This window comes from Drosophila miranda, chromosome 2 (genome assembly GCF_003369915.1).
Source record: "Drosophila miranda strain MSH22 chromosome 2, D.miranda_PacBio2.1, whole genome shotgun sequence".
NCBI classification, from domain to species: Eukaryota; Metazoa; Arthropoda; class Insecta; order Diptera; family Drosophilidae; genus Drosophila; species Drosophila miranda.
Window position 1 is genome coordinate 19,335,210 of NC_046675.1, and position 27,292 is coordinate 19,362,501.

A 27,292-nucleotide genomic window follows, 5' to 3' on the forward strand; every position below is an offset into this window, starting at 1 on the left:
ATGACTTGAACATTGCGCCGAATCTCCCTTATGTCCATCCACAAATTTGCCAGCTGAATGTGTCGAATAAGAAGATGCGTTCCTTGCCGAATATCAGAAACGGTGAGTCCTGGATGCCTAAGACGATGTATAAATTTATGCATGTAGGCGAATGTGCGCTGCATGCGAAAGAATGAATTCGCAAATTTGCATCCGGACGTGAGATCGGCATGTGGTGACGTGATTAGCAATACTCTCTTGCGAAGCTCCAAAGTTGCTATGTCGTTAGCAGGAGATACAGGCCACTTATCCTTGGAGCCTAGCAAAAAGAATGGGCCGTGGAACCATAGCTCTGACTGGATAAGATGGCTGGGAAGCGAACCTCTCGAGAGAATATAAGCTGAGAGTTTTGCCTATGTCGCTTCCATCATTAAACTTAAGGAACTTCTCTATGTCTATGTGAGTAACTTCCCTCAAGTACTTCCTGGTGTGTAGACTTGAACGTCGGACTCGATGGAATCTCGCCATAGGATGCACTGATACAAATTGTCGGGTGGAGACACTCGTACGCAGCGGTACATTTTACAAATGTCCCCAGTGAGAGCGACTGGATATGTTCGAAAGCGAATCAATATTTAAATAATGCAGGCTGAATAACAGGGCCCGTCATCATCACATCATTTAGAGAATATCCAGTTGATGTAGCTGCGGATCCATCGAAAACGACACGGAGTTTTGTCGTCGTACTTTCCTCCTTCAGGACACAGTGATGAGGCAAGAAATATTTGCAGAGGCTACGGGAATCAGGGTTGACTTGGTGCATATGATGCAAATCAATGTACTCCCTCATAAAGGCTCCTTGAGTGTAGGATTACGCTCCAGTTTTCGTTTCAGACTGATGAACCGTCGATAAGCCTGAGTATAAGATTCTCCTAAACGATCAGTATTATTATTTAGCGGCAGACGAACTGCATACTCCCCGGATGGCAACCGTGAATGGTGGCTTCGCAATCGTCTTCTTCTTTGGTATTCAAACCAGCCTCCACACAATTCTCGACTTCCCAAAACATACGAAGAGTTTTATCCAACCTTGCTTCCATCTCAGCCATCGAATCTGGACAGTTGTGCGTGGCCAAAAGTGCCCTACGCAGATAAAAAACGCTCGCAACAATGAGGAGATCAACCCGTTGAGGATTGAAAAAAATGCAGGATCGGCGAGCTGAATGTTAGATGGAATACTCCAATCAGATACATTTACTGTCATACTTGGTTGAGAATCGGTAATCGTGGGGGCGATGAAAGCAGTAAGCGTAGTTGTGTAAGCAGAGGTGCGAGAATGCATACAAATGCTTATAGGATCCCTCAGTAGAAACACTGGTATCGCCCAGCCCAGACACAAGTGCAGACGATTGAGTTCTCCTAAGCTGAAGCTGCTGGGCGAACGTGGATGGGACGAGATGCAGCTGCGATCCTGAATCTAAGATGGCACGACAAGGAACTAAAACACCAGACCGATTCTTCACGGCTGTAGCCAGAAGCACAACATCGGAGTGAAGACCTTGGGCAGCTACAGAGGTAGACGAATGTAGAGGCGAGCTGCTAGCACAATTTTGAGCAACGGAAAGAGTTTCTGGTTGAACGGCCAGGTCGGGAGGAGTAATACCTAGGCAGCTTTGTGTTGTGGGCTGTTTGTTGTGGGCAGCAACGCTCGCATGTGTAAAGTCGCTGCTTGTGAGCCATGATGATGGTACTGTGTCCGGAATGGTTTGGCAAAGTCGTAGAATGGGCAGCGGCGTGTGACTGGCTTACTTCAACAGCAGCCAGCAACTCAGCTTTTAATGATATGAAAAGGGTATCGATGTTTTCGCGCAGCTCACTCCCAATCTCGTTTTGATCGAGAGCCTCCAATTCATTATGGGCCTTATTTAATTCCTCTCGAATTTCTGGCAACATATCAAGGCGCACCTCGACTTCCGCGGCGGTCAATTTGTCGATTTTATTCTCCGCGAAGGATTCGCCAAGCCTGTGCAATCGATCATATAATGACTGCACTTTACGCTTATAAAGGCTCAGCCTGGTATCAGCCATCACAATATTTCCGCCCGTGCCTGTATTTGGATCGTTGTCCATGTTAACCGTTGTGCAATTCGACACAGCAACGGGAAATGCAATACCGCTTAAGCGACGATGTATAGACGCGAGAGCGAGAATGGAAGACACGAAAAGTCAAAATATTGTATAATTAATAAGTGCTTTTAATGGAACGCGATTAAGCAATGTTTTTATATCACGTCGGGGGGTCACCATCGTTTGAGATGCCAAGCTTTTTTGGCACCTATTTGTTTCCAAAATAAAAAGAGAAAAAGGTTAAACTTTATAATATTTATTTGATTTGTGGCTGAGCTGAAGCCGATTGCTTGCTGGGGCCAGATAGGTATGAGGTATGCAACCGATACGCGGAGGGGCTAGCATGGAACTAGCAGGGGGGGTGCAGTGGACTCTTACTTCACGTCGTAACACTTCACAGTCCAAGTTCAACAGGAACTGGAATTCCTGTGTGTAAAACTTATTCTTCCCGCTTTCGCTATATTCATTACCTTCTCGTATATCCCACCTTCTTCGGATTTTTCAATTTATGAGCAGCACTTGTCCGCTTTAACCGCTGTTTCATCCTCTATATTTATATTTATTTATAAACTACGCTATTTTGTTCTGTCTTCTGCTGCTGTTATTGCTGTTATTTTTTTTTTAAATTTTGTCCCAATCATTGTTTACGTTCCCGCAGTGAATACCATTTTTTCGTTGTGAATGACAATTATTCTGAGTTGCATTGGAAAACCATCGGCTAACTATCGCGTAGAAACGTGCGGTTTAAGAACATCCAAAATGGATGGTGGAATAACTGGGAAATTTTCGGAACGGCAAAACCTTACGGACCATCCCCGAAATGAATGGTGGATGTACCTCAGTGCGAATAGCCTATAAAGCTTTAATAGCTGCTCTTCTGTCCGAGATGACGCACACTAAGTGCGTGTTTAGAAGTAGTTTGGAGACAATAGAGATAGCCTCCTTGATGGAAGCCTGAAGCAATGACTGATGTTTGAGCCATCAGTGTAGAAGCGGACCGCATTTGCAGGTCCTGGTTTGCCCATCTCCCAGTCCTCCCTAGGTGGGATTGATACCTGGAAAGGGGTCGAGAGGTAATCAAAGGGAATACAATAATCTGTCCTCTCCGGTAATTGCGGGAGTCTCGTCAGGATTCCCGAGTACCCAAGGGCGGAAAGTGTTGGCACCTTCTTTCCGGCGGTGTATAGCCACCTAATTATATACAGGGTCATTCCCCATTTTAGTCCGATTGCTTTCCTGCATGTGTAAAGGGCTACTGTGGCCTTATTTACGCTATCCTCCATGCTCAGTTTCCAATCGAGCTTTTTGTCGACGATTAGGCCAAGATACTTGGCATTGTTGCTAAAGGCTAGCGCTTCCCCACATAGTTTTGGGGGAGTCGGTGTCGGAACTTTTTACTTCTTAGTGAAAAGCACAAGCTCCGTTTGAGACGGGTTGACTACCAAACCTAATTTTTCTGCCCATCTCGAAATTTTCGTGAAAGTACTTGTCACACAACGTCTGCGGAAATTTTCCGGAGAATGCTATGGCATCATCGTCCGCATACGCCACTACGCGGCAGCCACCCCCCCTCTATCTCCTGCTGCAGTTTGTTCACTGCCACGTCCCATAGGAGGGGCGAGAGGACTCCGCCCGGCTGTGTGCCTCTGCTGACAAATCTGGTGGACGTTGACGTCCCCAGTGATGCCTCAACCGTCCTGCATTGTAGCATCTGATCGATTAGGCTCACCATCCAGGATTCACCCCCGGTCCGTCACTGCGCCTATGATGGCGGTCGGAAGGATATTATTAAAGGTGCCTTCTATGTCGAGGAAGGCTACTAAAGTGTGATCGAGTGTAGTGCCGTTTCAGTGGATCTTCCCTTCCGATAGGCATGCTGGGAGAGTGAGATCAGACAGGGCGGAATACACGCTGTGAGATGCAGCCCCAGGAGCCGTTCCATCACCTTCAGAAGAAAAGACGATAAACTAATGGATCTCAAATATTTTTGGGGCAGTATGCGAAGTCTTGCCTGCCTTGGGAATAAAAAGGACTTTGGTCTGAAGCCAGGTATGGACCCGTGGGAGAAGATTCCATCGTAATTTATTTTGATCCAATTTATGGTTTTATGTCCCGCGTGAATTTGTTGGGAAGGAACAATGCCGTCTGGTCCCGCGGACTCCTGGCTTAGCACGTTCAGGATTGCATTTTGACGACAAAAGGAGGCGCGAAGTAGTTGGGTTTGTTTTTGTCGCAGCCAGGGAAGTCAATATTAAGGAAAAGATTTAGCGACTCATTGCTGGACGTAGTCCAAGACTGGTCGGTGTTCTTCAGGTAGCCCAGGGTGGGAGTAGTCTTCGAGAGAACTCTGCACAGGCGTGAAGCCTCTGAGTTGTTCTCGATTTCACTACAGAACTTACACTTTGTTTGGCGCGTTTGGCTTTCCTAAGTTCTTTGTTGTAGGTTGACAGACTGGCCTTGTAATCGGCCCAGTTTTGCTCAAAGTTTTCAGCCTTAGCTTTATTGAAGAGTCTCCGGGAGGCTTTCCGGAGCTCCACCAATTTCGGATTCCAGCATTCAGGTTTCTTCCGGCCTCTGCTCTTGCCAGAGCAAGGGCCTTATTGCAGGCGTCGGTGAAGATCTTAACAAGACGAGTCGTGGACTCCCTGGAACACTCCTCATCGGGTGGGGACTAAGGGAGAACACGACAGAGGTGGTCTGAGTACAGTTTGTCCGCCTGAAGTTCCGGAATTGAGCTGGTCTCGGCAGTGAAAAATGGAATACGGTTTCCACGTACCTGTGGTAGGAGAAGGAGTGTTCTTCCAGGACCCTCCAGGATACAATGTTACTCTGTATTTCATGAGAGGCAAGCGTGAGGTCCAGGACCTCCTTGCTGTTTCTAATAATGAAGGTGGGGTCACTACCCCGATTTAGTAAGACTATCTAAGTGGTCAGTAAATAATTGAAAAGGTACTCACCCCTTTCGTTAGTGTCAGTGAGTCCACACTGGCAGTTATGTGCGTTGTCGTCGCACTCTACGATGAGGCCGGTGTACTTGGCCTCGCAGTCTGCGATTAGCGCCCGGAACGCATGTGGAGGGGGTTTGGGTTGATCGTGACCCATGTAAGTAATAATATGTTTTAAATGGTATTTTGAATAATAGCTAATATAGAACACAAGGATAAGACCAAAATATGTTGTGGCCACTAGGTGGATCAATATAAAACTAAACTTATGATACCCAATCTCACGATCTTGAGCCCTCGCTCATTGTCCGTCAGGACCGTCGCAGCTCAGCAAAAGCGCTGACATTGCGCCTCGTGTCTGTTGTCCGATGCAGGCCGGCATCCGGCGGTCTCGGCGGCCGCGCTCCCACGGTCAGTGAATCGAGGCTTCGAGGCTCACTGCTGTTTGGTCTTCAGTGCTGAAATTTGGGAGAAAAAATAAGTGCAAATCTCTTTTTGCAAAGGTGCAGGAGTCGGTTTTACCTGCAGTGTCAGCTACGTATAGCTTATAGTCAGGAGCCCTCAGACCAGAGATCCTATTTCCGAGGATCCAGGGGTCCTGAATGAGGACTATGTCTTCTCCACCCTTGGCTAGGTGGAGCAAGAGAGCAGCGCATGCTGCCTTAAAAGGGTGAAGGTTTATCTGCAGGATTATCAGCGTCATTCCTGGGGCTTACCTCCACCATTGTCTTATCGTGGTCGCTGTCAGAAGAGTCAGGTCAGGGAGGAACCTCGTGTGCTTGAGACCCCTAGTCGCTCACTGTCCAGGATGTAATCCAGGATGTAATCCGACACCACTGATGCTACGTCCGGAGAACCCATGCTCTGGCATAGTCCGCGTGCCCCGGGAAGCCTTGTTTACACTGAATGTCGGCAGCTATCCAGAGTCCGCATATTAGCGACCGAGCACTCCTCGGCCATGCACCCCTAGGCACATTACAGTTTCACCTTGGATTGGGGTTATTTCAGTGTGAGTTTTTTTCTCTCCGTCCGACTACAATTAGCCAGCATCCTGGCAGAGTCATGGCCGTACCAGGACCTGTTTCCAGCCGCCCTTACGGGGAGAGAACAGTCGCACTTCCACCGGTGTGTAAAGTTACGGCGTCTGCCGATTCGGTCGTGACCCCCTGTATCCTAGGAGGTGCTGCACAGTCGCATCTGATTCAGGGCAATCCACGAACCCGAGATGCCTGTGCCCCATTCCAAGAACCCTGCGGGCTCTATGTCACTTTTAAAAGGGCCCACGGGCCCACTGCCTTCGGGCCTTATGAGACTGGGCGTTATGACATGTATCCCGACGTGTTCCGTGTTCCGATGTGAAGTTAGAGATCAATCAGAACCACTGCTGCACCTCGAGACGACCCATCCTTTCTAAAAGTTATGTACCGACCTGCCAAAACCTCAGAACTAAGAATGTCCGGCCTTAACCAGGTTTCAGTGAACACAATAACGTGGGAAGCAAGTGCAACACTACCCGGAAAGGAATGCTGAGCTTACTACGTAAGTTTCTGATATTCTGATAAGTTACTAAAAGAGAAGATAGTTTTTTGGAAGGGTGGAAGCAGGACGGAAGCAGGACCACCTTTAAACCGACGGCTTTTATTTTGTTTTGTATAAAAGCAGTTACATCATTAGATGTGAGGTCAGGGGCCAGCCGTAAGACAAAAACTTGTCGTTTTGGAGGGAAACCCACCAGTGGTTTAGGCACCTGAGGCTTAGTACCTGTGGTGGCAACATCCGGAGGTCTGGAACGTCTATTTACTGGTGGGATCGGAATGGACAGGACAGCTAGTGAGCTTGCGGACACCACAGACACGGACGCTATATACGTTATTGGCTGCACGTTCTCCGAGGCGCATCTACATCGCCAGCAGCTGTCGTTTCACTTCGAGTAGCAAACGAAATCAACTGCTGCACATTTGGAGTGGTCGGAGTCAATTTTTCGGCCGTCAGCAGCTGAGTGACGGTTGGCACTTGCAGATCCCGCGGAGTGACCCTTTTACGCCTCGGAGACTCATTCAGCAGTTGCAGACTGCTAACCTGAGACGCCATAGTTAGAAGCCGATCGTACTACTTATTATAGCCAACGGTCAGCTCCTTAAAGCCCTTCACGTCTGCCTCATAAATATGACCATGTCATTCTCAACCGCACGGCATGCCTCATGACTGTAGTGCAAGCCATTACGTTTTAAGATGGCATTCTATCGTATTCTATCGCAGAGCCAGCAGGGGGTACTTGGCTGATCATGGGTGATCTCTTTCCGGCAAGTTTTTTTTGGCAAAGACCACAGAGAATTGCATAATAAGAGACAAATTTGAACAAAAAAACCATAAAATAAAATTTCAAAACAAATAGTTATCAGATCAGCGTGCCAAACAAACGCTAATAGGAGGAGAGGAGAGCAGTTGAAGCAGCAACTAATGAAAGAAAGCCAGCTACTGAACAGAAAGTTTCGAGAGCCTATCGGTGGCCTCGGACTTCGGCTTTCACAGCTTATTTTTTACCCGGTTGGAAAATCTCCTGAAGAGCCTATCCACCTGGGGATCATTGGTTCTGATAAACTCTAGCCTGAGCCTCTTTCTGAGTAGAAGTTTTCCTTCAATTTCAATAAGAAAGTCGTACTTCTGCGGCTTTGTGACGACTGAGTACCTTTTGGACTTTGGGGGGCAGCAGCTGCAGAAGGATCACAAGCTTTGGCTTGATAGTGCCAACGTCCAAATCAAAATAAGTTCAGATAAGCGCCAACAAATTATATTGAAGTAATGATTTTTGAATTATATTTAATTAAATTAGTGATATTGTTTTTTTTTTTTTATTATTTTATCATCAAAAACTTAAAGCTGTGGCAATATCCGTGTTTTTGTGTTTTTGTTTTTTTTTTTTAGCTTTTTTTAGATTCGAAGAAAAACATATTGAGAGCAATATGTAGACCTATTTCCGACACTGTAGTAGGTTACAGTGGATTACTGTTTTAGTTCAGATAGTCCAATCAGAAGTGAAATAATTTGATAAATGAATTTGAAAATTTATTTTATAAATTTTCCAACGTTATTTTATTTTGATATTGTACGATACTAATAATAATTTACAAATAAAAATTCGTTTTGTATGTATGTAAATACAGTTGTATGTTGCACATATTGCTTAAATTACATACATACATACAAATGTTAAAGTTATGCATAAAGTGAAAATGTGTAAAATTGTATCACTATAAATTTACAAATGTATACATAAAATGGCCAATGCTAAATGTATTCACTTAAAATACTGGAAGGCAGAGAATTAAAAAAAATTATACGCAGAATAAGAAAAATAAAATACCCACATAACTGGTGATAGGCGATAGTATCAAATTATGAACCACGCCACCACCCAAAATTACAACCCATGTGCAGAAAATCGATATTCTAGTCAAACTACTAGTATTACTGCCTGTAGTACTTACCCCGTGTATAGTAAAAAATTTATCTTATTAACTACAATGTATAAATATGGTTGGATGCGCACATTAATATATACAAAAGAAGGATATTTAACCACATCGCAGATATTAGTCTAAATTGGTTGCTGACTGTGTAGGCTTGACAATTATTTAATATCTCTCGGTTTTGCTGAATTAATGCACGTACATATGTACATATGTACATATGTGCATAATGTATGTGCATGTGAAAGTATATGGGCTTGTGGATACTATTTGTGAAACTAGATTCCGTGCTTTGCAATGATCAGTGGTAAAACTGGAAAATTAACAATGCATCTTGTTCGTAGTAACTTTTGCCAACGATGAGTATTTGAAATCGCCGTCAACAAATATTGGAGTCCAACTACAGAATTCGCATACATCGTACAGGACCGATCATACCAACATGAAAGAGGCAGAAGCTGAACAAAATATGAATAACACATCGGTTAAACTTAACCAAAGTGTAACATTTGTCCGGAGTAGTGGAATCACTAATGGAGCTGTTTTTGATGAGGATGTCATTGAAACCGAGTGGAATTTCCCTCCAAAAGTGCCAACTCCGCACATCTACCATTGCATTAACCCAGTAAGTCAGAAAATCGAGTAATTCTAGCTTCGGTGCACCGAAATTAATCTACATATGTACATACATACATATGTACCTTTGAAGATTTATTAAAAAAGTAACTATACATACATATATATATATATATACATACATATGTATATATACACAAAAAGAGTTTGTTTCAAAGATACCGAAGATTGGCGACCTGGCTGCTTTGTAAAAATGCAGCGTGATACATCCTCTTATTTTTTCAATTGCTTGTTTTGAAGCAAAACGACAGCAGAAATTTCGTGATCTAAGAAGATCCATACATCTTAGATGCAACACTTGTGTGTCTAACATGTCTGACGAACTGTGAGTAGGTTAGTTAGGTTAGGTTCAGGCGGTAGCCTGGGGGAGTGATGAAACCCTCCCAAGCTCACTTGGACCTGTAGAAGGTCCGTTGTGGTGCCGAACTGTGAGTAACAGCATGCAAATTGAAAATTAAATTGCTAATGGTCAAGATTTCAGATTCGTGAAGTCATTTCGGATCGACACACAAACTTTCAAAACGATTTTGGAGAAAGATGATATATGCTTTCCCCTTGATATAAAGAACATAGCGGGAATTTTAAAATAAAAAATTAATTTGCTGCACTTACACTTTAAAGTCAGAAATAAATGGGGCGGGAAACAGCTGTGCTCACCCAGATGATTTGTTAAGCGCATGTCACATGCACATTTGTGCTGATATGAGCAAAAATATACATATTTCTTGCCAACGTTCCGATTACCAAATCGGACTGCGTCAGCTGTTTCGTTGTTGCCCTGGCCAATTTTTTCCAAGTCAAATTTAAGGTTGGGTTAAAATAAAATTATATGTAAAGAAAGCACAAGTTAAATTTAATTGATATAGGTGTCAAGTTTATGTTAATAAGTCATAAATTTGTTTAAGTTTGCAATTAAAATTACGTTTCGTTGTATAAAAAGCCGCTTACTTTTCATTTGAGGAAAATGTTTTTGTATTGAAAAGTAAGAAATCTTGCGGATTCTGAAAAACGGAGCCTGGCTGACAATGAACAATGTAAATGTTACTAACGTCGTCTCTCACTCTCTCTAGAAGTGTGGCTTCGTAATGAATTGTGGGAATTCATTGACGCATTGCAAATCTATAAGAGAAAGAGAGATACAAAATTTCCATATCATAATAGTCTTGCGAAACCTGAAGAACATCTCTGTGGTGGTTCTCTAAATCATCTCTCTAAAATGGTGGTTTAAGAATCAAGTAGTGAAAAACGTTGGCAAAAATAAATTTTTGCGCTATCCATAACAGCGGGTGGAGACAGCCACATTCCCGCCACATTTAATTCAGACCTCAATTTTAAGTGCAACAAATTCACTTTGAGGTAACAACTAGATTGGCTGGAACTTTATCGAAAATCATTTTGAAAGTATGTATGTACATATGTTTGTCGATACGAAAAAATTTCACAAATCTGACAGCCATTAGCAATTTAATTTTCAATTTGCATTTTTTCTTTAATTTCGCACTTTCTGCACTTGAAAAAAATAAAAGCATTTTTATCACGCTGTATATTTACGAAGCAACCAGGTCAGCTGGTTTTGTTTTCCAGAAACGATGAGAATTGTTCAAATCTTGTTGGATGGTATCATTATTGTAGCCACACTGAAGGACCTAAGTTTCTTGTCCTTTTCTACTGTCTCAGTTTGCTGCAAGACTTTTTCCAGAAATCTCGCTGGCCATCGAAATGAACATACATATGTATTTCCACAACATATTAGACATGTGAACTCTAAATGTGTCTTTTTTCAGGATTTACTGGTGGGAAGTGATAAGAACGGCTTTAAAGGACTTCGTAAGCAATTTAGTGGGCGATTTAAACGCTTAGTTACTCGAAAAGTAGAACACGGCCCAGTGATACCTCCGGAATTAAAGCCACAATTAAAAACAATATACGTGTACTAATTTTGGAAGAATCTTCGATGGCAAGCACAAATGATTCAATATATGCACGCATATACAATATTCATGTATAGATGTACTCGTATGTATTTTTATATATTGTGAAAAACATTAGTGATAATAAAAGCAAGATAAACTAAGCTCCAATTTTAATCAACATTTTTAAGTACTAAGTTAATCATGCGTAATGTGTATAATTTTCGTATATTATATGATACATCTCAAATTTTCCAAAGCATTTTAGATTTTATAAAAAAAAATAGATACATTTAAACAAAGCATTTTTAATTTATATTTTACCTGTTGCGATTACTGGTCAACTTGATGGGGCTATTCACATGCGACAATAAATCCCAATAAATTCCTTTGGCAATAAGATTTTTTCGTTATTTTAATTAATTCATTAATTTTAACCTTCACAGGAGCAAGGTCGGTCACGTTGTGTGAGGAGACACGTTGGGCTCTCGGGTGTGCGCGTTGAAAAATTGCACTTTGTCAATAGACTTGCATATTCGTGCATCGTCCATTGTTGAAGTTCAATATTGATGAATGAATGTTAAAGATTATATATGTATTGTCCTAAAATCGTGAAAAAACCCTTCCCTATGCAGCACATCTTAAAAGAGAGCGGAAGAAAAAGAACGTTAGAGCAGCTCGGGCTGCTAATAAGCACCATATACTATAATGAAAACATTTTCACACTTTTTGGTGAGTTTTGACATTACCATCTAAATTTCGTCAAGAGCAGATAATTAATTAAATTAATTAAACCATCCCTCAAGCCTAGCAAACTCAGACGGACGATAAACGTCCCAACTGGCGCCCAAGATGTGGCCTCACGACAAACAAAAAGTATGAATTGGAAATGGTGATACGCAGTGAATTGGTATCAGAAGTCAGAAATGGCAAGATATAGAAACTAATCAAAAAATGGGTGAAAGTAGGGTACTGAGGAAAAACGAGTTGTTCCAGTGCGGCCATGACATTAATCTGCGCCAAGGCCAAGAAATACAGGTATGCCAAAAAGAGGAGTGCTGGGAACATACTACTGTTTGAAAAATGCTTAGTCGGCCTCGGCGGTTATTCTCCACATCAGCATAGTGAGGCTAATGAGACAGACGCCTTAGCCAAAACGGCAACATACCGCAGCTCTCAAGGTACCCCACGATCCACTGTAAAGCAAATGTCGTGCCGAATCTACCCATCTCGTAGGAAAATACGCGGAAAAGACAGGGCAGCGCCAGTGCGTACTGTACAACATCGAAAGTTGGAAAGTTTTAGATGACCAGTCTGATCTCAGCTACTCTTTAGAACCCAAAACCCGCGGAATAAATTAACCCCAAAAAGGCTAACTGAGAAGCATTGAAGCACAGTTTTAGAGAAATTACGGCCATTCAAAGCTCCATTATGAAATGCAATGACTGCAAAAATAAAACGATAAAGAATAACGAGGATCCGGATCGGTCAGACTATATAACCAGTTTAGCACTATACAAAAAAGAAAGAAGGGGAGAAAAATAAACTTGAGGAATATATTTGCATTGGGAAAGTCGAATCCTCTTGGCTTAAGGAAAATATATAATAGAATTTTGATTAGTTTTAGCTGCCGCCGTCGCTACCTCTTTGTAGCTGCTGTCGCCCAGCAGCTCGGTCATGGGAGTCAAATCTTCTGCTGCAGCCGTCATTTGTATATGGAAGTTGGTTGTGGCCTGCATTGTGGACGTGCTTTTGGAGGCCTGCGACAATCTTGTTCATTGTCGTGTCTATTTTGGACAGCCTATCTTCCAGGCTTTGTTGATGCTGGATCACAGCTGGAGCTGGCTTACCATTTTGTTCTGCCTGTATTTGCAAAGGCAAGATGTGCTTGTCCAGTTTAGTAGTGATGATGCTGATGTCGATATTGTTGTCATTTTTTGAGTGTTTGTTGCGATTTCGACTCAGGTGCTTGATGATCTGCTCCTGTAGTCGTAAACTTGGTGTGAAATTTTTCCCAGATCTCGATCTTCTCTGTCGTTCTTGTTTCTGCTGCACGGAATGACCCTCCCTGAAAGCAGTGACATAGCTCTTGGCTTGCTTTGATGTGCAGCGTGCTTCTGCGGGGCTTGCTTGCTTGGCGTCGTTGAATTTGGCTCCGGTTTCGGTTTCGCGGCGGGGGGAGGGCAGGCATGCCGAGTTTCAGAAGCAGTTTGTTGGCTTGGACGAATGCTGACCACTGCATTTCACACAGACGAAATCGCTTCGACAGTAGTTGTGTGTATGACTAGTCCACCCAAATTCGGAATGGTAAGCACTTCTGAGTTGTTTGGCTTTGGTTTCAACTGTACACATGATGCGAGGTCCACCTGGATGTGGATGCCCCAGATTTTCGTCCTTTGCGGGGGCGGAAGGGGGTGTGGCGATATTTTGACACAAAGCGGCTTAATTCATTTATTAATTATTCGTTTATTAAATAACGGAGAAGGGGGTCTGCTCCTTCCGCCATCTCTCCAGCGACCTAAGCGCTCGCATTACGCTAGAGGCGAACTCCGAAGCCGCTTTCCACACTTTCGGGTCTGGCAGCATTAGTGGCAGCAGAGTCTCGCTGCTGACCCTAGACCCTGCTGCTGCCTCCAGTGTCTGACGCTCATGGTCAAACCTGTGGCAGTCGAAGAGGACGTGACGAGCGTCTTCCTCCATGCCTGTGCCACATTCGGGGCTCCAGCCCTCTGTCTTATGGCCGAAACGCTTGAGGTAGCCGCGGAAGCAGCCATGTCCGCTCAGTGCCTGGGTGAGGTAGCAATTTACCTGGCCGAGCTTCCTTTCAACCCAGCATGCTATGCTCGGGATGAGAGTGTGGGTCCATCGGCCTTTGGGTGTGTGGTCCCAACGAGACTACCATCTGTCCAAGCTGATCCTTCTGGCGGCGTCCTTTATTTCTGCTTTGGAGCGTACTTCAGCTGCACTGTCCTGCGTGGCGTCGTGGATCTCTTTCCTCTCCCGTATCAGCTCCCTAAGCGGAACTAGCCCGGCAATGACTAGCGCTGCATCGTCCGAGATGGTCCGGAACGAGCACGCGATCCTGATGGCGCACAATGCGTAGGTTGCCTCCACTCCTCGCATATAGCTTTTAACCTTCGCGGCTTCCGCCCAGAATGGTTCGGCGTAGAGCATCTGTGACGTCACGACGCTCGTCAGCAACTCGTTGCAGGATTGGGCGTTGAACAGGGTTCGCTGTTCCCTGATTCCTGCGGCTTCTTTTGCCTGCAGATGGATTATAATCATTCCTGCTACCACTAGTGGTAGCATACCATACCGTCTTGGGATACCGTTCTGAGTGCACAACACACTCTCAGGGCACACAGCCTCTGGAGTGCGTTGCATTCTCGGGCATACATATGTGCAGCGTACATTAGCATTGAGCCAACTACGCTCGCTAGTAGCTTTTGCCTTGGCTGTTTCGGGCCTCCGCCATGATGCGGGATAGGGCCACCGCCGGCTTTCCTGCTTTGGTGCTTGCATACGCCATGTGATGCTTGAAGCTGAGTCTGTGGTCAATCATGAACTCCAGGTTCTTCAGGCTTGGACTGGAGCTAATAGTGCAGTCACCTACTCGGATCGTGGCCGTCTCCACTACTTTCCTGCTGCTTATGAGCACTGCCTCTGTTTTGTGGGTGGCTAATGAGAGGTCCCTCCCGGATAGCGATGTTATCGTCGGCAAATCCTATCACCGTGAAACTAATTGGCATATTCATCTTGAGGATTCCATCATACATGATATTCCACAGCAGCGGGCCGTGGACCGATCCTTGGGGAACTCCTCCAGTGATTTGGTGCTCACGTGTCCCCTTATCCGTCTCATATATGAGCACTCGGTCTCTTAGGTAGTCCGCGATGATTTTCTGCAGATACGACGGTATTTGGAAGTTTCTCAGTTCTTCTAGTATGTGATCCCAATTGGCAGAGTTGAATGCATTTTGGACGTCGAGTGTTGTCACTATGCAATACTCTTTGGTCCCGTACATCCATCGGGTGCTATCACTTGCTCGCTTTGCTATCTCACATACCTCGCCGATTGCGTCCACCGTGGACCTGCCTTTGCGGAACCCGTGCTGTCTCGGTGAAAGCTGACGCGTTACTGCCATCTCCAGCCTCGTGTGGATTATGCGCTCGAGAATCTTACCCACTGTATCGAGCAGGCAGAGTGGTCTAGAGTGGCTCCTCGGCCGGCTTGTTTTCCTTGGGTAAGAGGACTAGCCGCTGTCGCTTTCATGGTATGGGGAAGGTCCCTTCGGACATGGACGCATTGGATAAACCCACGTACATTTGTGGATTGGTCTCAATGGCCGTGCGGAGAACGGTATTTGGGACCCCATCAGGTCCTGGTGCTTTGCCGTTCTTGATCCGTTGTAGAGCTTTGAGGACTTTTTCTTCCGTGGTGGCTTATATTTCAAGTGGCGGAATTCTATCCATCACCCTCTGGGCTGCCACAAATAGGGTTTCTACTATGTAAACCAGCAGTCACAGTTAAACAACACTCGCAGTCTCTTTATTACCAGCCTGTATGCGAAGCCCCAAGGGTTCGAATCTGCGTCATCCCAAAGCATTTCGAAGCATTTGCGCTTGGCATCCTTGATCTGTCTCTTCAAGCAGCGTCTGCTTTCTTTATATTCTCCTTGGAGCCTCTCGAATTCTGAGGAACCTCTCGAATAATCCTTTGCCCGATAGGGTCCCGTAAGTACTATCCGGCCATAGCCTAGGTACTCTCGGCGATACCAAACGGTATCTCAGCATAGCAAAGACCTTCGTAGTAATTCTTAGTCCAACAAGTCCCGTAAGTACTATCCGGCGATAGCCTAGGTACTCTCGACGATACCTGTCGAAATCTCCGCATAGCAAAGACCTTCGTAGTAACTCTTAGTCCGACAGGGTCCCGTCAGTACTATCCGGCGATAGCCTAGGTACTATCGGCGATAACTGTCGGTATCTAGCAGAGCAAAGACCTTCGTATTAATTCTTAGTCCGACAGGGTCCCGGAAGTACTATCCGGCGAAAGCCTAGGTACTCTCGGCGATACCTGTCGGTATCTCCGCATAGCAAAGACCTTCGTAGTAATTCTTAGGCTGACAGGGTCCCGTCAGTACTATCCGGCGATAGCCTAGGTACTCTCGGCGATAACTGTCGGTATCTAGCAGAGCAAAGACCTTCGTATTAATTCTTAGTCCGACAGGGTCCCGGAAGTAATATCCGGCGATAGCCTAGGTACTCTCGGCGATACCTGTCGGTATCTCAGAATAGCAAAGACCTTCGTAGTAATTCTTAGTCCGACAGTGTCCCGTAAGTACTATCCGGCTAAAGCCTGGACACTCTCGGCGATACCTGTCGGTATCTCAGCATAGCAAAGACCTTCGTAGTAATTTTTAGGCCGACAGTGTCCCGTAAGTACTATTCGGCTATAGCCTAGGTACTCTCGGCGATACCTGTCGGTATCTCAGAATAGCAAAGACCCTCGTAGTAATTCTTAGTCTGACAGGGTCCCATAAGTACTTTCCGGCGATAGCCTAGGTACTCCGGCGAAAACTGTCGGTATCTCAGAATAGCAAAGACCCTCGTAGTAATTCTTAGTCTGACAGGGTCCCATAAGTACTTTCCGGCGATAGCCTAGGTACTCCGGCGAAAACTGTCGGTATCTCAGCATAGCAAAGACCTTCGTAGTAATTTTTAGGCCGACAGTGTCCCGTAAGTACTATTCGGCTATAGCCTAGGTACTCTCGGCGATACCTGTCGGTATCTCAGAATAGCAAAGACCCTCGTAGTAATTCTTAGTCTGACAGGGTCCCATAAGTACTTTCCGGCGATAGCCTAGGTACTCCGGCGAAAACTGTCGGTATCTCAGAATAGCAAAGACCCTCGTAGTAATTCTTAGTCTGACAGGGTCCCATAAGTACTTTCCGGCGATAGCCTAGGTACTCCGGCGAAAACTGTCGGTATCTACGAATAGCAAAGACCTTCGTAGTAATTCTTAGTCCGACAGTGTCCCGTAAGTACTATCCGGCTAAAGCCTGGACACTCTCGGCGATACCTGTCGGTATCTTAGAATAGCAAAGACCTTCGTAGTAATTCTTAGTCCGACAAGGTCCCGTCAGTACTATCCGGCGATAGCCTAGGTACTCTCGGCGATAACTGTCGGTATCTAGCAGAGCAAAGACCTTCGTATTATTTCTTAGTCCGACAGGGTCCCGGAAGTACTATCCGACGATAGCCTAGGTACTCTCGGCGATACCTGTCGGTATCTCCGCATAGCAAAGACCTTCGTAGTAATTCCTAGTCTGACAGGGTCCCGTAAGTACTATCCGGTGGTAGCCTAGGTACTCATGGCGATACCTGTCGGTATCTCAGCATTGCAAAGACCTTCGTTGTAATTCCTTGCCCAACAAGTCCCGTAAGTACTTTCCGGCGAAAGGCTAGGTACTCTTGGCGATACCTGTCGGTATCTCCGCATGGCAAGTCCTTCGTAGTAATCCTTTGCCCGACAGGGTCCCGTAAGTACTATCCGGCGATAGCCTAGGTACTCTCGGCGATACCTGTCGGTATCTCCGCATGGCAGGACCTTCGTAGTAATCCTGTGCCCGACAAGGTACCGCAAGTACTATCCGGCGATAGCCCAGGTACTCTCGGCGATCAACTTGAAGGAAAGCTCGTCCACAGCCGGGTCCCAGCGTATTCCAAGAACCTTGACATATTTGGCTATCTCCCTTTAGGGCTTCAAGTGGATACTCACAAATGTCCTTTGGCAGCGAATTGAATAGTGACCAACAGTTTGAACTCCATTTTCGAAGTTTAAATTGAGCTTGGCTAAATAGCAAAATTAATTCATCTTTGAGTGCAACGAGATCGTCGATATTATCGCAACAAGTAGGAATATCATCCACGTACGCGTCTCGTACAAGCACAGTAGCAGCCTTCGGATACAAATCGGCATGATCTTGATCAGGGTCTAGCTTTGAGAGCAAGATATGGATGAGCCACACATCGCGGCTGTCGCTGCTCAGCATGTAGACCACGTATACTTTCGTCGGCGGTGTCCACTATTTTACGCACCTCGGCGATGTTTAAACCCTTTGCGGTTGGCAACGAAAGAAAGTTTTGAATGAACGAATGAGCAATCAGTGATCTCCCATGCGTCCTGGTAATTGGCATCCGATATGGGAATATGCTTTATTAGAGACAACGCTTCACCATCCAGATATGATTTCAAATAATGCAACTTTTGGCACTTGGACAGACTACTCTTCTTGTCGACTGAGCCTAAGAACAAGTCACTAAACTGACACCAATCCTCATATCTGCCCGAAAATGTCGGAATGCGTATTTTTTTGAGCTGCAGCTCTGTGGTTCCCGATGAGTCCCGAATCCTCTCCAGGAGTTGAGTTTGCCCCTCAAATAAGCGTTCCACAGTGTTTGATAGCAGTAGATTTGAGTTGTCGTGCTCATTATCGTGACTGCTCCGGTCACGTATGGCTTCGGTGAATAGCTCCATAAAGCGGTTGAAAGTTGCAACCAGTCGGTCCAACTTGTGCTCTAAGGTTTGCACAGAAGTACATGACTGTACAAACTCTTGAGCCTCCATAGCCACGCGAGTTAGTTGGGATTTGCAGGCACCACGTTGCTGAATTAGACGATGCAATAGAGCCTTCATGGCGAACAGCGGTCAACGATATCACTCATATCTATGATGCGGCGGTATAAACTATGCGTGCGGTTGGCTTCATCTAGAGATTTCGACTAACATCCACTCCACAAAGAAGTCGAGCCAAAAGGGAATTGAAAGATCAGGCGATGTGACGGCCCAATGCAAAACGGTACACATCGTTTTATGCGTGTGTAGCTGCGGGCTTTAGCTATACGTGTGGGAACATTACAGCTATGTTTTGGACACAAGCAATAACAACACAGCTATGGGCGTAAATATAGTTACTTAAGCGGTGCAATACAATCATGAGCGTATGAATAGGGCAGTTGTAATATACATGACTAAAACTACATACTAAAACTACTATCAACGGGTCTTTGCTGAGATCCTTGTCGAGAAGCAGGGCTAACGCCTCGTTAAGTGATTCGAGGTCGGATTTGCCTCGTGCGGCCATGCGTGCCGCTTGGATCAATAAACTGATGTTACCTCCCTATGACACAATAAGATCTGCAGACTTCTTCGTGCTCAGCGACCTTTTTAGGAATATAACAGTATACGGCGTTCCACTGACTTTTTTGGCTTTTGGAACGGCTACACTTGTTTGTTTATCGAGCCAATCCACATACATATTTTCGTTCAAACATTTTTGAATTTGACCTGCATTTGTTTCATTTTGTTGCCAAACGACAAAAAATGTTCTTGCTCCTATCTTCAAAAACTTTACTAATTGTATCTATAATGTCACCAATTCAAATCAAATAATTTTGTACCGTATTTTCCTTGCATGTTTTACCCTTCTCTGAATTTCATACGGTAAACAACTGTGCATTTTTAAATTTGAGGGTATGATCTATTATTGCAAATTTCAAGAATTGTGGTGGAAAGTGGAATTTCTTACTATATACATTTCAACAAGAATCTATATATCAACGACACATAAAAGGTTTCAGGGTAGGACTAGGAAGGACTCATTTTGTATACCTTTTCCAAAAATTTAGTTTTCCTTACTAGTTGCCACATCTTGAACGACTCACTTTAAACTACAATTACGAAGACATTACAACTACTATATACAGTTCACAACTCAAAACACGTAGTACAAGCCCAACAGATTAAAAATCATCACAAAAATTTAATCAGAGATTTAAAGTTGTTATTAAAATGTCACTGCACGTGCTTTTTGATAACAACAGCTGGGTGGAACAGCTGATTTTGTAAAAGTGGAGACATCTATAAAAATTTCTGGTACGCAGCTTTTTTGACTTTTCAAAATTACGTTTTGGCGAATAAAAGTGGTCGTTGGGACCATAGCGCGGCTCTGCTTCTGCGCTTTTTCGGCCAACAAAAAATATTTCAAAGCAACTTTAATTGCCCGTTTGTTTTGCTGGCTGCTGCTGGCTGCTCTCAAGTTTCGTATAGAAGAAAAATAATTTGTACGCTACATACGAAAAGCATTTACATATACGTATATGTAGGTGAACTAAATTAGTATATATTTTATTTTACATGAACTAGTTAAATACATATTTATAAACTATATATTGTTATTACACATTCATATATGTATACACGAAAAAAATTAATGTATACATATGTCCATATAGACATACTTATAAAAACGTATACATATGTACATATATAGTGGCTTATATACATATGTATATTTTGATTTTTTTATATAAATGTAGATCACTATAAAACCCTAATAACCCTATATAACAATGATAACTGATTCGTGAAAATGAATTTAAAGCATATTTTATTATTTTGGATGTTGGCCTTGTTAAGTTATGCCAACCTAATTTGTTCGGAAAAGTTTGAGGCTTTCAATGAATCTGCAACTACAAGTATAATTCATAAAAGAACCAGTAAATTTTTATTTGATACTATTTTTCGAATAAGTTCTGGGGTATCAAACGCTTTTGGACTTGACACAGAAGATGATGTTGAGTATACTGAAAATTCAAGCCTAAAAAATTGCGACTGTGGTAAGTAGTCTTCAGTGACTGTATGATAAATATCAAAATGCGAACAAAACTAATACTAATATATTTGTTGAAAGTTAAACCATTTTTAAGAATGTGACTAAATAATATTGAATTTGTGAAAATTGACATTACTTGGCTTATTTCCAATTCGTGTTTGTTTTTTTACATACATACATATTTACATATGTACATTTGTACTCGTACCTCTATATAGGAACCATTTGTTTTTTATTTATTTATATTATTGTTTAGTTTTCTTTTGTTACTTTTAAAAAATTCTCAGTCACACGGTGAAAATTACATTCTTATATGTACATACATTACGGATAAATATTTTATCCAATACAATGCAAATTATACAAAACGAATATATGTGAGGTTTTCAAAGCTGAGTACAATTTATTATAAAACAGATAACTGACATACGGTCGATCTTAGATGTCATCGAAGACACCTTCCATTTCTTGTACATATTTTTAAAGCACAGAGGGTACCGTTTTTTATCCCTAAAAGCATACAGAAATGTTCTACGAGCGTTATTCTCTAGGGTCCCCCAATTCCTCGATTTTTCGTTAGTGCTTAAACCATCAATCATATAATGGCACGCCTTTATATAGCAAAAATCAAAAATCTTATTGCTTTCTTCTACTTATATATACTTTGACAAATCCTGCAACACTTTATCCTAGTTAGGGGTTCGGAAATGCTTTCTTCGGGATGCTAAGTAAATCTACTCGAATCTTATATGTTTAATGTTTAGAGTTCAACTATGTACAGTTAAATAGGAATGTAAAAATAGGAATGTACAAATTATAAAATTATCAGCTACTGGAAAGTTTGGTACACAATACAAGGCAGAAGAAAGTTAACTTAAATTATTCATTAAAGAAGATTTTACTTTGGAAGCACAAGTAGCAAAGGAAAAAAGATGGACAAATTTATTGTAGTCGCAGCAAAGGCTACGGAAAGATTCATGGTCAGAGTATTTTGATTGACAGAGAGGAAGACGGAGAGGAAAGTAATGCCTAGTCGGGCGGGATGGGACAGCAATACTGATAAGGCTAATGAGGGCCGAGGATTCAACCTCGCCTAGGAGAAGTTTGTGGAGAAAGAGAATTACATGACAAGTAAGATGACGAGAGTGGTCCCAATTAAGTCCGCACAGGGCAAAGATAAGGAATTGTTTTTGAACGGACTCAAGCATATCTTGATATTTTCGGTAATGGGGAGACCAGATACAGGAACCATATTCCAAGATAGGCCGTACATGAGACACATAGATTAGTTTAGTGGTATAGGGGTCAGAAAATTCCTTCGACCATTTTTTTATAAAACCAAGGACTCCTTTGGCTCCGGGTCGCTGTTGGAAAAACGTAGCTTGACATTATCAGCATACATTACAGCATACTCGAGAATTAGTTAAAACTTGGGGAAGATCATTGATAAAGAGGTTAAATAATAAGGGCCCGAGATGGCTACCTGGCGGCACACCCGAAGAGACAAAAACTGGTTTAGAAAGAGAAGATTGGAAGCAGACACGCTGAGAACGATTGCAAAGGTACGCCTTAGTCCAGAGAAAAAGTTTGGTCGGAAATCCTAGTAAAGATAGTTTGTGGATGAGGAGATTCTGATTAACTGAGTCGAAAGCTTAACTAAAATCAGTATAAACTACGTCAGTTTGTCATTGCTTTGGAAATGCGGCAGTTACATATAAGCAAAATTCAAGGAGGTTAGACGAAACTGAGCGACGTTTTACAAATTCGTGCTGTGTTTCTGATAACAGGGAAGTACAAAAGTGTTGGAGCTGAAAAATAATAATTTTTTCGAAGAGCTTAGGAATGGCAGAAAAATTGGAGATACAATGGTAGTTTGAGACGTCTGATTTAGACCCCTTTTTATGAATAGGAATTATGTATGATTCCTTCCAGACGGTGGGAAAATCACCAAGCTCGAGAGAGAGGCTGAACACTTTTCAGAGAGGCACGCAAAATGAATCCCCACAAAGTTTAAGCACGGCACTGGGAACCAAATCTGGACCTGTGGAGAAAGAAAATGTACACGATTTTAAATTAGTTAGAAGGCCATCATAATCAATAATCAAGGGGGGAAGGATAAAAGGAAGGATAAGGATAATAAAAAAGGAATAGGATATGAGTGCGCGGCACGAGAATAGAGGGCATGTTATTAGAAAAAGCAGAGTAGCAACGTTGAAAAAATGAAGCAAATAGGTTAGCAATATCGGAATTGTTATCTGCATAAGTGCGATTTAGGTGTAAAGAAGAGGGATATTGTGAAGAATTACATTTAGAGTTAACAAACTTAAAGAATTGTTTAGAATCTCGTTTAAAGTTGAGCTTGCATTTAGACAAATAGCTGTTATAGCATAGGGTATAACAAATGGAAAATTTAGATTTTGCAATTGAATGCTTAGAAAAATCTGACTGCGAGCTAGACAGTTTAAACTTCTTATATAAAAGCAGCTGGACATCAATTTCCAGTGTGGGATGTTAAAGGTCTTCGGGAAAAGGTAGAGGGGAACCTCTGTGGACTAGAGTGTTCGTTGAGTCGGTAATAAAGACAAGGTCTAAAATCCTACCTATGCTATTGCATATGCCGTTTACCTGACCCAATGATGAGTCGGACAGAGAATCAACGAAATCATGCTGCATGAATGGGAACATCTGGTTGTAGTCTTCGGATGGAGACCAGGAAGTATTTGGAAGATTGAAATCTCCGAGGACGATAAGACAATCGGACTCGTTACTACTATATTCTTTGAGTACCGGGTATAAAGAGTCAAACTAAAACTGATTTTTAAGTCTATTAATCCCATTGTGTGGATTGGATGTACTTTGATAATAACCTTGGTCGGATTACGGACAGGTCCGAAATATCTGTGAGGAAGGGGCGTCCCCAATAAATCGACGTTTACTATTTTCAAGGGCCGGACAGTAGCAGAAGATCCGATTCCTCCACTTCGTCATCCCCACATCTTCTCCAGAAGTCGTTGTGACGGATTGGCAGTCTGGAGGCGTGTACGGTCAAAAATCTTATATATGTATATATGATTTCATTTTAATTTGTAATGCACGGTACGCATTCTAAAGGCATTAAAGGCGAGTAACCGCACCCTGAACGCCGGACGTTGTCGCAATGATAACAAGGAATTCTCAGCTCATAAAGTAGTCAATGTTGATTCCCAGATACAAATGTATTGAATTGAAATAACAAAACTTGTCCAAACCGATCTGCAAGGGTAGTTTTAGAAATTCATTTAAACGTTAATAAGTTACAAATATTATTTTTTTATAAGTTTCCTGAGATACAAATTTCCACATAATTGTTTACTAATGAAAATATTACTGTTATAGATTGTGGCTTTTCAAATGAAGAAATAAGAATTGTTGGCGGAAAACCAACAGGTGTAAACCAATATCCGTGGATGGCACGAATTATTTACGATGGAAAATTTCATTGCGGTGGATCGTTATTAACTAAGGATTATGTTCTATCTGCAGCTCATTGCGTGAAAAAATTGCGCAGATCAAAAATAAGAATAATTTTCGGAGATCATGATCAGGAAATTACTTCTGAGTCTCAGGCCATTCAACGTGCTGTAACAGCTGTAATAAAACATAAGAGCTTTGATCCTGACACATACAATAATGATATTGCACTGTTAAGATTAAGGAAACCAATTGCATTTTCAAAAATTATAAAGCCAGTTTGTCTTCCCCGATACAATTACGATCCTGCAGGTATTTATTACTTAATTTATAAATTTCAATTATGATCTTAAACATTCGATAATATTTAACCGTAGAACATAATCAGAGCATTGAAGGAATCCTCAGAATTGATACTCATAAAGATATTATATATTGGCAAGGTATGATGACAGGAAGAGGAGGGGGGTAATTTTTCGAGTTCATTAGAGTACAAAGTGGTGGAGAACAGCTCACCGAATACAAAACTCATCCTTTATTTGGACTTTGACACCAACAGGCAAATACGCTTGACTCCTCCCGCCCAACCGACCGAGGGGCGCTGCCGCCTGACGCGCCGCACGTTAATCGAACCGATCGCGTATATGCAGGAAATATATATGTTAGACTAATATTGGAGAAAAATTATAACCAAAAATTACTAAAAACTAAACTAAACTAAACGAAAACGGCAGAAGATGTCTGCCGGCAACTTGCGACGACCTCCCATCCGTTTCAACGCCTTTGTTGACAAGTCAGAGACTACTTCGATGTGAACGGCCTTGGTGAGAAGGCAAACGAACACGGCTATGTATGATTTTGTAGGTCCCTTTCCTCGAATGCGTAGATATGTATTGATGGGTCCACGAAAGTCAACTCCACAGCGTTCAAAGGGTCGAGCAGGAGCGAGTAGCGTAGGCGGTAAGGAGCCCATCAGTTGTTGTAGCAGCTTTGGTCTGTAGCGAACGCAGTGTAAACAGGAGCGGACAATTCGACGGGCCAAGTCTCTCGCGTTAACGATCCAATACTCCAACCGAATGAGAGTGAGAGCTACTAAGGCTTTAGGTCCATCGTGATAGTCCCGAAGATGCAAATGGCGAATATAGTTCCATACAAATTTTAACTGACTTGGCAGCAGCAACGGATGTTTTTGACCGTCTGGTAGGTCTGAGTATTCCAATCGTCCACCAACCTTGATAAGTTCGAATCCGTTCACGACTTCTAAAAAGGGAGTAAGAAACTTTAAACTGATTTATCCAGTAGCTGGTGCTAAGCGACGCAAGTGAAGCAAGATTTCAGATGTCTTCTTCCCAGTCATGTCTCCGCCCCGGAGCAGCCGTCTCATTTTTGAGTCCTCTTACTCGCCGAAGGTTTCGAACCAAAGTTGCGGATTGGATTTATTAAATTTCAGAAGGATGATCTGAGCTAAATGTAGAGAGTTTGGAGCTGTTGGCTGTGCGGCTGCTAATTGAAGCCGCTGCAGTTGCTCTCTTAGCTCTTAGCGTCGTAAAATTTTTCACCGTTTTCTGCTGGTTTGTTTTCGATCGACGAGCGCAAAAAATAGTGCTGTTCTTGCATTTGCGGTTCTTTTTTAACGTAGGGGTCACCACTTCGGCGGGTTGGCCAATGTGCGCTTGAGTTCTGATTAATGTTCTTTATTAATTATCACTAAGTCAATTATCAAGCTTTGTTTGGCGTCGAAGTCAGAGATCAAGATGCCAGACCGCTAAGAATAGTCGCCGGTTTTGCCACACCAGCGAACGACTCTAAGATGAGTGTTGTTGAGGTGCTGCGATCCGGGCTGCCACATATGAATGGCCGCCACACGGATCGCCTACTGCCAAATTCTTAGTAATAAGTGTCTTCTAAGAGCCAACTCCTAAAAATCTATCAGCGCACAGTAAATCTACAAATATATTCTATAGCGTTATTGTTAAAAAAAATATTTAAAGATTTAATTTTATACTGGTAAATATGCAATGAAACAAAGGTAAACTTTGACACAATATTGTAAAGCTCTAAAGCTCTAGGTCAAGTATTTCTGTATTGTCACTGCTTACATTACTATCTCATACCTCTCTCTTATTAATTTTGGATTTATTGTTCACTTTTAGGTCGAATTGGTACTGTTGTTGGTTGGGGACGAACTTCTGAAGGAGGAGAGCTGCCTTCCATTGTTAATCAAGTAAAAGTTCCGATTATGTCTGTTACAGAATGCCGAAATCAGAAATATAAAAGTACCCGAATTACCTCAACAATGTTGTGCGCCGGACGACCAAGCATGGACTCCTGTCAAGGCGATAGTGGAGGACCACTGCTGTTGTCTAATGGAGTTAAGTTTTTTATTGTCGGAATAGTTTCCTGGGGTGTCGGATGTGGTCGCGAGGGATATCCGGGTGTATATACACGAGTAAGCAAATTTATTCCATGGATAAAATCTAACTTAGAAAATACGTGCTTGTGTTCTTAGTTTTTAGTTTTGTTATAAAAGTGTTTATATACAAATAAAAATATTTTTTAATTATTGATGACGTTAGAAATAATCCATAGGTTCCTGGCTGGTCCAGACCGCTCATTCGAAGATTCATGCCACGACACGATCTACTCATTTATTCAACATATTTGGCTGTTATTTCTCGCATATTCCGCCAGGGACGAGGAAGGTTTTTTTTTTTTACTTATTTATTTATTATTTGGCTTTAAGCTGTAAAAGCTGTACAACTATTTAGGGTCCTGTGCAAAACGTATCCTGCTTCGAGATAGGTAGTTGAGCGTTAAGAACTGAAAAGTTTGACCGAGCTATTATAAAGCCAAAGAGAGAAGTAGGAGAGCCATCTTATTAAAATTTTTTATAAAGTCTTGATTTTAAGTTTTTAAGACTAAATAACTCTTTGATAAACCAGATCTAATCGGTCAAGATGGCGGAACAAAAGAATCAAAAAATGTGCCAAGTGCTTTGTAGAAAATATGTGTGCCTTTTATAACATTAATGCATAAGTACAAAGCGGACCAATCAAAATACCTAATGAGGTTCGCAAACTCGGCCTTACGAAAGCAGC

General features: G+C 42.7%; 2 protein-coding genes across 3 annotated transcripts; both read left to right on the plus strand.

Annotated features, from left to right (window-relative positions):
• The first annotated feature begins 8,314 nt into the window (after positions 1-8,314).
• Positions 8,315-11,244, plus strand: LOC108154087. The gene is given in 4 exon segments (XM_017284201.2): positions 8,315-8,345; positions 8,866-9,146; positions 10,942-11,040; positions 11,043-11,244. Coding segments are annotated over 4 exon segments (519 nt in total). The 5' UTR covers positions 8,315-8,329; the 3' UTR covers positions 11,166-11,244.
• An 8,967-nt stretch (positions 11,245-20,211) lies between these two features.
• On the plus strand, positions 20,212-26,761 carry LOC108154077 (trypsin-1). 2 transcript variants are annotated; one of them, XM_017284185.2, is made up of 3 exons: positions 20,212-20,231; positions 24,120-24,506; positions 26,348-26,761. In XM_017284185.2, the coding sequence occupies exons 2-3, from the start codon at positions 24,191-24,193 to the stop codon at positions 26,701-26,703; spliced, it is 672 nt and encodes a 223-aa protein (XP_017139674.1). In that variant the 5' UTR covers positions 20,212-20,231; positions 24,120-24,190; the 3' UTR covers positions 26,704-26,761. The 2 variants fall into 2 exon arrangements, with proteins under 2 accessions (XP_017139674.1, XP_017139673.1); XM_017284184.2 differs by lacking the exon at positions 20,212-20,231 and adding an exon at positions 20,428-20,748.
• The last annotated feature ends 531 nt before the right edge of the window (positions 26,762-27,292 follow it).